Genomic DNA, 10971 nt, shown 5'->3' on the forward strand with positions numbered 1-10971 from the left:
CTGCGAGTTGGCTTTTTTGTCACTCACAGTGTAAATCACATAGTATTTGATATGTGATAAATGCTCAGATGCCAGCAAAACCTCAGAACTTGTGTGCATAAAATTCTCATATCCTCTTTCCTCCTGAGGGTTTCTCCAAAGCCCTGATTTGTGTTTTTGTTCCTAACTTAGTTGCTTTCCATTCCACAAGTACTGACTGGGTCCATGCTGTGTGTCCTGTCCTGTACTAGCTGCTTCATAAATTTGAATGGCTCCCAGGTGGGAAAAAGGATGCCATGCCTGAGCCTCAAAGGAGAATGGCAGGTCCTCCGAAGGCAAGGGCATTGAGGAGAGGGCCCCAGAGGGAGGAGGGCCCAGCGGCTGGAGATGGCAGGGAGTGTTCAGAGCGATACAGAGCAGTGTCACCAAAACCAGGGGGGAGGCCGGGAGGCAGGAGGTGCTGCTGGGGAGGAAGCAGAGATGAGTGAATCCAGACAGTGCCAAAGATGTTCTCTTACTATTTTCCTCCTGAATGGTGACCAGAAGCCACATAATACAATCAGGTTATTCTTCAAGAAAACAAGGTACTACTAGACAAAAACGGTGTAACTGTATACTTTTTTATGTGTTTGTATTGTTTTCGGTTTCTGGCTATTAGCTCTTTCACAGGATCTAGAATATCTATGCCCTTCATTGGTCTACTAGCTCTAAGCTGTTGAAAATTGTTAATGGACCTGGAGTGTGATGAGGACCTTAAGGTCACGGCTGTGTGACCTTAAGCAAATCGCTCATAGTGAGGAAGAGCTCCGTTAGAACTCTCCTTCAGCTAGAAGAGCTTCCTGCTTACAGAGGTCCTGGGACCTTTCTTCAGGGAGACACCCTTAATAGCAAGACCCTTCTCTTTGTGAAATTTAAGTCTCAGCTCTCACTTGACTCCTGGAAAGGGTGAGTTTCCTCCAAGTGAGAAAAGCTGCCCCTACTGAGGAAGAGACTCCAAACTCTTTACCAAGTTCTAGAATGTTATTGTTGGTAGGGACTTTAAGATAGTTTACGGTGGTCTGGTTAAAGCCCCTCATGGAGGAGACTGAGAACTGATGGGCAGGAAGCTTAACGCACTTGGCGTTTTTATGACTGAGCCGTGATGTGGACCCAGCAAGTCCAGAGACTCTGCCTTTATGTCCTCTTGTTTTCTGAAGTACTGGCGTGTTGGAGCACAAATAATCTAAGTAAGGTCTGCGGCAGAACACTTGTTTTCCTCCCGCCTTAGCTGGCGGCTTCCTCACCAGGCCTGCGCCCTTTCTCCCGAGCACTTTGAAGAAGCACAAGGATGCGGTCGGTGAACAGAGCTCAGCGTCTGTGTTCAGACACACCTAGACTCAACAGGCTGCTTCACCATTTCATAGCTGTGTGACCTTAAGCAAATGGCTTCACTTCTCCGTCAAACAAGGGTAACAGTGCGCTTCCTGAGGCTTGTCACCTAGTAGGCACTCAGTGTGACCCCCACAGGGGGACAGTTTGTATCCCAGTGGCTTGGGGTGTTTCTGCCACACTCCCAGTAGACTACACCACTTGGCTGCTGCTGTACCGTAAATGAGAGAATAACAAACGGCCCACGGCTAAAAATAGCACAGAAAGGAGTCAAGAGAGAGTTTTTATTGATTGGCTCTGCAATGTGGGGCCGGACCCCATGAGCTTCACACCATGTTTTATCCCCTCCAGTTCCATCCAGTTCTCCCTCTTCCAGAGTGAAATCTTGCTCCCAGCCAGCCGTGCATTAATTTTCAGCTACGGTTTTCTGAACCCAGTCCAGGATGGAGGGCACCTTCACGTATACACTGTACTCAGCCACAGTGCAGCTCTTATCAAAGCTCAGGACCCCAGCTGCGTACCAGATGTCCTCATCCGTGTCGTGAACAGCAAAGGCGCTGCCCGCGTCGCCATAGCAGGTGTCCTCCTGATACTTGGACAAGCCGGCGCAGAAGGTGTGCTCATTCAGCACGGGCTGCACCCCGACAGGGCTCTTCGGCGTCTTCTTTTCAGGCACTGTGCTGCCTTCATAGTGAATTACACATTTGTCTTGGTCAGCCACGGGCAGCATGACATACTTCAGATGCTCAGTAAAATTAAAGTTGGCATTTCGCCCCCAGCCAGACACATAACCCACACGCCCCACTTCCGCATAATCTTTTGAAGGCAGGCAAATGGGCATTACTTTCTCATCAATGGGCACCTTCTGCTTGAGTTTGACAAGCCCGATGTCCACCTTGGAGTGGTCGGGGTGAAGCACGACCTTCTCGATCTCCACCAGCTGGTGTTTCCCCACATAGAGTCTTAAAGTAGGGGCAATGTCTTTGGCTTTTGCCTCATCTGTATGGCCCAGGAAGAGATTTTTAGCGGTGGTCAAAAGCCACTGTTCATTGATCAGTGTGGCCCCTGAGGTGAGGTTATGGTGGGAGACCATCTTGGCCTGCCAGGGAAAGCTGCCTTTGGCATCCAGAGAGCCGCCCATGATGCGCTGCACCTGATCCACTGGGTTCTTGGGCTTTCCGCACACTGTCGGAGAAAGCAGGACAATCATGAGCAGAGGTGCGAGTCTCCCGAGCTGGGAAAGGGGCGGGAGCACCGAGTGTTGCTGTCCGGAGTGTCATTCATTTCTTCGGAGCAAGGAACATTTACATGCTCCGCCCTTACCACCTGCTCCTCTCCCATCCAATATTTATAATTTAAAATTACATTTTATTTTTCATATCACCAAGACAGAGTTCCATTTCCTGCTTCTCTAACTCAGAAAAGATTTTCAAACCCTGGTTGATTAATTGTAATCATATTTGCTGTATATTTAAACAATTTATCCCAACAAAGGAATGCCCACAATCCTCTGAATTCACTGTGAGGGGGAGGAGCTCTGACTCATTCGCTCCGAGTAAAGAGAGCAGAGATGTGTAGCAGCACCGGCTGGAACTCCGATTTTACAGATACTGCAGTTAGATCGAGGTGCGGCGGCAACTCCACCCCACTAGGAGCGGAAGAGAGTAAGCAAAAGCCTCATTTCAAGAGGGAAAAGGAGACAGCAGCAGCTCCTGCTGGTAACAAGAAACGAGAGGCCACACTCCGGCGCATGAAGGTTTCCTTATGCCCTCTCTTGACTTGTCCTTCCTGGAGCCTGCTTTACCCCGGCCCTGGGCTCTCCAGGCAGACACCTGTACACTTAGGGTCTCCTGGTCCTCCGGGGGCAGTGCGGACAGTGATTCAGTCAATGCCCTGCAGGCCCCATGAACAAGATCCCTAGTGAACTTCACTGTAGCGTCACCACCTAACTGCTCGCTTCTCCACCTGCCCTTTGTGGTTCTCCCCAGTCCCTTATCTCGGCTCTTGTAGGCTCAGAGGAAACCGCACAGGAAGGATCCTCTAGGACATGTCAGTTAAGACGCCTGCCCCTGTACGAGCCCTCAGCACCCACCCGCCCTTGGTCTGCTTTCCAGGGCCCCTGGCTTCCTACCTGCTTTGCACTCAGGAAGTTTCTCTCCAGTGACATCATTTACCCACTGCTTCTCATTGTTTAAGCTGTACACTCCTGAAACAAAATGAAAGAAATGAGCCAAAAGAGAAATTAAATCCAGACCTAGCATGGAGAGAGAAGGTATTAAAGGAGAAGAACTGAAGAAGGAGAAGGAGGGGCAGGAAGAGGCGGGAAAGGGGAGGGAGGAACACCATGCTAGAAGCCAAGCGCTGGGGGCGCCAGTGAAGCTCAGCAGGGCAGACCCGTGGCCGTGGTGATCCTGGGGATGGTGGCAGCGTGGTCCAGGGCAGGAATCCAGGTTCAAACCCTGACTCTCCCCCTTACAAGCTACCTGATCTGGGGCAAGTTAACTCAACCACTCTGTGCCTCACTTTCCTCATCAGAAAATGAGAATAATAACACCTCTTCAGTGGGGTGTTGAGAAGACTAAGTGAGCATGTAAAGCCCTTAGAACAGTGCCAGGTGTGCAGTCCTCACGAGGCAAGGGCCACTATCCTCATCACCCTGCATCTCCTGTAGGTGTAGTCCTACTCTGAGATGGGCAGGCTTCATGGCAACATCTGTCCTTGGCAGAGGAGGAGACTTGAGGCTGAGAAAAGTAAATCTGCCCAAAGGCCACAGCTACTTGTGACAAAACCCATCAGGATCTAAGTCTCCTGGCCCCAAGGACATGAGAACTTTCTGGCCAGCACCACCCCCACCCACTCCAGGGACTGGGCCGGGTGTGGAGACACTTGCCCAGGCCTTACCGTCTCCTTTGGTGTGCAGTTCGTAGTAGGTCTTACACCCATAGCGAACCAAGTGCTGCAGGCGGCCGTTTGCGATCTCAGGGGGCTTTGGGCAGCTGTCGTCTGCAAAGGGCAGGAAACAGGAAGAGGAGGTTAATACTGGGAAACTGCTCTCAGAGACCCACGAGAAGTCAGATGAGAAGCTGCTCTGCACATCAACCACCCTCCACCCCAAATGGAAGCAAGAGGGAGGCAATCCTTCTTCCTGGCTGGTTCCCCGGTGCTCTTCAGGGCACCAGAAGACCAGAAATTAGGATGAGAGGGAGGAACTGGGTCTTCCAAAGAGGGGGTGCAGCGGTGCTGGGATGTACAGCTCCTGCCCAAACCCAGACCTACCTGCAGTGTCTGTGGCCTCATTGCCGACCTCCACTGCGAAAAGCTGCCCGCAGAGCAGGAGGGCGAGAGCAGCTCCAAGGGCTCTGCAGAGAGAAGACAGGAAGGAGCATGACTGCCCTCCCCGCTTCACACACACACACACACACACACACACACAGGAAGGAGCACGACTGCCCTCCTTGCTACACACACACACACACACACACACACAGGAAGGAGCACGACTGCCCTCCCCGCTTCACACACACACACACACACACACACACACAGGAAGGAGCACGACTGCCCTCCCCGCTTCACACACACACACACACAGGAAGGAGCACAACTGCCCTCCTTGCTACACACACACACACACACACACACACACACACACACACTAGGCAGTCAGAAAAGAAAATACAAGGAATTGCTAGGGCCAAGCAATGGCTCCCCACCACATACACACTTCAACAGCTTCCAGTATGCCCTGGGGCAGCCTTCAGAGCGACCACCAAGACAGAGCCACGTGGGTATGTGGGCCTCGATTTCTGGCAGCATTCAGGAAACACTAAACTGTTACTAATTCATGAGCTCTCCAGCAAAGAGAAACCCCGCAGGCACCCTTATGGGACTGAGCTGTGAGGGTACTACTAATGACATGTGGGTGACTTGAAGTAGGAAAGTGAGAATTTATTATGCTATTCTCTCTACTTCTTGAAATTTTCCATAATAAGAGGTTTTTAAAATATATAATCTAAAATACTTACATGGTTATTTCTATTACTTTATGACATTTTGCCTTCAGAAAATGGTATATCAAACCCCAAAGAGCCAGAAAGCTACCTGGGGGACACTGGCATCAATGCACAGGCCACAGTCAACCAGTTAATCATCTCACTGACATGTATCAGCTATTCAGAGATTATATTAAGTTTCTGAGATTATGTTAAGATATGTTACATTTCTACTGTTGTTATTTCAACATTTCGAAAAAATTTTTGTGGATACAGTCTAAGTGCTGTCACTCAAATGCATCACTGCTGATCTGCCTAATTAGACATTTTTTTAAAAGAAAACAATTTGCTAATAAGCATAATTCCGAATGCCAGGAAGTCTACCATGGAAGCTGCTGGCATCCCCTGCGATGACAAAAATGTCATACCCCCAAGGAAAAAGGTAAACTGCAGAGTGAGGCGCATCTCATGGGAAAGGCAGCACAGTCTGAAAGTATTTTTCACAAATGCAGAAAAGCAGAGGACTTAACACACCAAAGCCCTGAATTCACTAGAATTTAGCCCTGGTGCTCTGTGTTACAGTTTTGCAGCTCTCCTGTAGGCTTCTCCTATAGCTGGGCTGCCGTGTAGATGAAAGACGTATGCAAGGAAAGATGACACACCCAAGAGCAAAGGGGCAGAGGGGCAGAGCTGGGGACTCACCTCATCTCAGGTCTGTCCTGCCACCGGAAGAGCAGTGCCGTGGGGGGCACCTGCCGATCCTTTTATGCCTCCAACTTCTCAGCCCGCCCCACCTCGATTTTGTAATGCCTGTGTCTACACAGCTTTGGCCTTGCTAAGGTCACTGGCATTTTCCGGGAACACAGCCACACACACCCCTGTTGAGAGCCGAGCTCTTGCTTCATGCTTGAGTGTCCCCTGGTATTCTTTTCCAAGCCCAAAGCAACCTGCCCACCGCATGACCCCACGTAGCTGCCAACGTGTTTCCCGAAATCAGCCACTGTGCCGGACAGGGGGAGGAACCACCAATCTGTGTCTCTTTGTTTTGGAGGGTTTCAGCGCCGAACAAGAAAAAACTGCTCCCCTTTGGGTTATTTCCAACCCCTTATATACTTGCTGCAACCCGGCTGACACGGGGCTCTAAAGAAAGCATTTCCTTTTCACAATCATTTTCCTCACCCTGTGTTGACATCTCCCTATTACTTAAAAGTTCTTCAACCTGAAATCAGTAAAGTATATTTATTGTGTCCTATCTCATTGCTCTTTGCAAGAAATCACACACCATGGTTAAAGCTGTGGTGTAGACTGATGCAAACCACACTCAATGGCAGTGGTTCTCATGGCTGTATAGTCCAATGAATCCAAATAGGCACATGGGAAAAATGGATATGCTTCAGTCAAATATCTACACCTATGTATCCCAAGTACTATTCAATTGAAATTTAACAGCAACTCAATAAAATCTTGCTTTGTTCATTTAAAAACTGTCAGTCGTTCTTAAATTAGAGGGTACAAAAGAATCACTGAGATATTTGCAGTGGCACTGATGTAATAGCAAGATAACTGGAAACAGCACAAATTTCCATCAATAGGGGAATGGCTAAATAATGTGTGGTATATTTGAATAATGGAATACAGATCTTCCTCAGCTTACAATGGGGTTACATCCCAATAAACCATTGTAAATTGAAAATATAAGTCAAAATTTTATACACCTAGCCTAACTGAACATCATAGCAGCCTAGCCCACCTTAAACATACTCAAACACTTACAGTAGCCTACAGCTGGGCAAAGTCATCTAACAAAGCCTATTTTATAATAAAGTGTTGAATACCTCATGTAATTTATTGAATATGGAAAGTGAAAAACAGAATGGTTGTACGGGTACAGATGGTTGTAAGCCTATCGGTCATTGGCCCTTGTGATCACGTGGCTGACAGGAGCTGTGACTCGCTGCCGCCGCCCAGCACCATAAGAAAGGATCGCACCCATACCGCTAGCCTGGGAAGAGATCCAAATTCAAAATTTGAAGTATGGTTTCTACTGAATCAGTATTGCTTTCACATTATCACAAAATAAAAATACCCTAAGTTGGGGGTGGGTTGAGAGAGAGAAGTGAAGGGGATTAAGAGGTACAAGATAAATTATAAATAAGACACTGGAATGTAATATGCAGCATAGGAAATACTGTCAAAAATATTATAATTTGTGTGGAGACATAGTAACTACAGGTATCATGGTGAGCGTTTCATAATGTCATAAATGTTGAGGCATGTTCACTAAAACTAATATAATATTGTTTGTCAACTATACTTCAAAAAAATCAGAAGAAAAATCATGTCAAGTCATTGTAAGTTAGAGACTGTATAATACAGACATGAGAATAAATGTACTGTGAAAGAACATGGGTAATCTTACACTTTTGGAAGAAAACTGCAGCATTCAGGAGATTACATTAAGAATGATTCTTCCTTTGGCTGTTTACATGGATGGCCTGGGTCGCAGAAGGTTCACTGCAGGAGGAGGGTAGGCTTCACCTGCCACGGTTTTCCCCGATTACTACACCTGGAGGAGGTTTTTTCAGCTCAAGACTTGATGAAGACCACAGAAAGTTTTTCTGAGAATTACATGCCGCCCCCCCAAGGAATGGGAACTGCGCGCATTCCACTCCAAATGGACGAATAACTAGAAACAACAATGTATGAATGATTTATACCCGCAGTTCTGATTTTAGTTTCTATAAAGGAAATGGTAAGGACTGCAATGCTATATTCAGTCCCTGGGCTCATTTTCAATTCTGACCCTACCACTTATCAGCTAGCGTGCCTCAGTTTCCCCATTGAGACAATGGGGCAAAATTATATCCAGGTCATTGCATTGTTGTGAGGATTAGTACACAGTAAGTGTTCAGACAGTGCCCAGCACCCAGTATTGCCTATTTATTATTGAGATCCAATCTAGATTCTGGCTTTTGCATCATTCAAGTTTTCTTTATACTCACCTTTGCTGTTTAAGGAAGGTGCCACTTCATTCCACTTTTATCACTCTTTGCAACAACCCTTCTTTATTGCCCATGCACTTGCTCAAGGGTCTGATGCAGTACCAAGATTATTAAATGAATGAACGAACAAACAAACAAATAAATAGCATGATTCTTCTTTTTTAGAGCTCAAAAACCAAGCAAACTGAGCAATGGATTCTGGAATATGACACCAAAATAAAAAGCAACAAAAGAAAAAAGATAAAGTGGACTTCATCAAAATTAAAAACTTTTGTGCATCAAAAGACAGTATCAAGAAAGTGAAGGGACAATCTATGAATGAGAGAAAATATTTGCAAATCATATTTGATGAAGATTAAAATCCAGAATAAACAATTCCTACAACAACAAAGACAAACAATACAATTAAAACATGTGGAAATGATGAACAGACATTTTTCAAAAGAAGATAAACAGGTGGTCGATAAGCACATGAAAAGATGCTCAACAACATGACTGGCAGATGTCATTAGGGAAATGCAGATGGGATCCGGGAGACACCACCTCACACCTACTAGGATGGCTACAATTTAAATACGTGTGTGTGCACATGTGTGTGTGTGTGTGTGTGTGTTGGCAAGGATGTGGAGAAACTGGAACTCCTGTACATTGCTGGGGAGAATGCAACATGGGCTGGTCTCTGTGGAAAATAGCATGATGATTTCTCAAAAAGCTAAGCACAGAATTGCCATATGATCCAGCAATTCCACCACTAGGAATATTCCCCAAATAACTTAAAACAGGTACACAAATAGATACTTGTACACCAGTGTTCACTGCAGCATTATTCCCAGTAGCCGAAAGGTTGACAGACTGTGAGTGAGTGTCCTTCAAAAGCCGAGTGGATAAACAGAATGTGCTGTGTCCACACAATGGAGTATTACCCACGTACAGAAAGTGCTGACACAGGCTACCACATGAATAAGCTTTGAAAACATGCTAAGTGAAAGAAACCAGATGCAAAAGGACAAATATTCTATGATTCCACTTGTATAAAAATATCTAGAAAAGGCAAACTCAGAGACAGAAAACAGATTAGAGGTTACCAGCGACCGTGGGGAGGAAGGAATGGGGAGTTACTGAGTACAGAGTTCCTGTTGGTAGTGACGAAAAGGTTTTTCACATGGTGATGATGGTTACACAGCATTGCAAATATAATTAATGCCACTGGCTTGTACACTTTAGAATTGCTAAAATCAGAAATGTTATGTTTTATATTTATTATCACAATAAAATTTCAAGAAAAAAAGTAAATAAACTTTTTCTTCGGGCCAAAAATTGTAAAAGCAAGCAAAACTCAACACTGGGAAGTGACTGGTGGTTACCATGGAGGAGGCGTTGGGGTGGGTAGGTGGGGAGAGTGAGGGGAATAAAGAAGCACAAAAATTCTTGGTCATAATATAAGTTGGTCAAGGGGATTGTAGTACAGCACAGAGAATATAGCCGATGATTCTGTAACATCTTCCTGTGTTGGCAAATGGTAACTGCACCAGAGGGGGGTGAGGATTTAATAATGGGTAACTGTTGAACCACTGTGTTGTACACCTGAAACCAATATAAGAGTCTATATCAATGATACTTCAACTTAATTAAAAAGCAAGCAAAAGGGGATTATGGGGTATCATGATGAATGCACATGGTGTGAGGGGTCACAGGGAAGACAGTGTAGCACAGAGAAGACAAGTAGGAACTCTGTGGCATCTTACTACACTGATGGACAGTGACTGCAATGGGGTATGGGGGGGGACACGATAATGTGGGTGAATGTAGTAACCACATTGTTTTTCTTGTGAAACTTGTGAAACTTTCGTAAGAGTGTATGTTGATACCTTAATAAAAAAATGTAAAAAAAAAAAAAAAGCAAGCAAAATGAAGCCATATATTGTACAGGCATAAATACCAAAGAAACAAAAACTATACTTTCTTAAATTTTAATGGAAAGAAAAACAAAACACAAAATGTTACCTCTTACAGGGAGGCAGAAGGAAAGCACAAGACAGAAGCACATGGGTAAATATAAACATAAACACATTACTGTTAATGATTCAGCTTTTGGGCTGGATGATAGGTTCACAAACGCACATTTCTTTATTGAGGTTTAGTTTTAAGTTTATACCTATTTATATAGATACATATATATAAAACATATATATATATATATACACACACATATATATGTTTATATCACATATAATATTTATAGGTATCAAATAGCATTTAAATATATGAAGGAGGGAGAATCACCTGACACAGTTATTAAGAAGCAAAGCTCAGGCTCCTCCATCCAGAAATTTGATTCAATAGTTCTAAACTGGGTCTGAGAATCTGCACTGTAAACGGCCATCATTTCTCCCACCCCTGTACACACGCTGCAGTACGCGCAGAGCTCTATGGGCCCCTGGAATGGAGGGCGAGGCTTTCTCTCTGGGCTGCAGCCACCCCTCCTAAGGTACCTAAAATGAGACATTTCTCACAACCACTGCAGAATAAATGCTTACCCACGAAGTACACGAAAACTCGCCTTTCTCCTATGAACAAAACCTGAACTGTGTTACACCCGACTCTCGCGTCGAGCAGCAAGGGAGCGCTCA

At 45.5% G+C, this 10971-nt stretch overlaps 1 protein-coding gene across 1 annotated transcript; it reads right to left on the bottom strand.

Annotated features, from left to right (window-relative positions):
• Positions 1–1617: 1617 nt before the first annotated feature.
• LOC118918667 (haptoglobin) lies at positions 1618–6194 on the bottom strand. The gene is made up of 5 exons (XM_036897652.2): positions 6042–6194; positions 4624–4706; positions 4249–4350; positions 3479–3553; positions 1618–2532 (listed from the first exon to the last, which is right to left on the bottom strand). Exons 1-5 carry the CDS (start codon positions 6044–6046, stop codon positions 1754–1756), a joined length of 1044 nt encoding a protein of 347 aa, XP_036753547.2. The 5' UTR covers positions 6047–6194; the 3' UTR covers positions 1618–1753.
• Between the last annotated feature and the right edge of the window lie 4777 nt (positions 6195–10971).

Source organism: Manis pentadactyla, chromosome 15, assembly GCF_030020395.1.
Source record: "Manis pentadactyla isolate mManPen7 chromosome 15, mManPen7.hap1, whole genome shotgun sequence".
Classification (NCBI taxonomy): Eukaryota; Metazoa; Chordata; class Mammalia; order Pholidota; family Manidae; genus Manis; species Manis pentadactyla.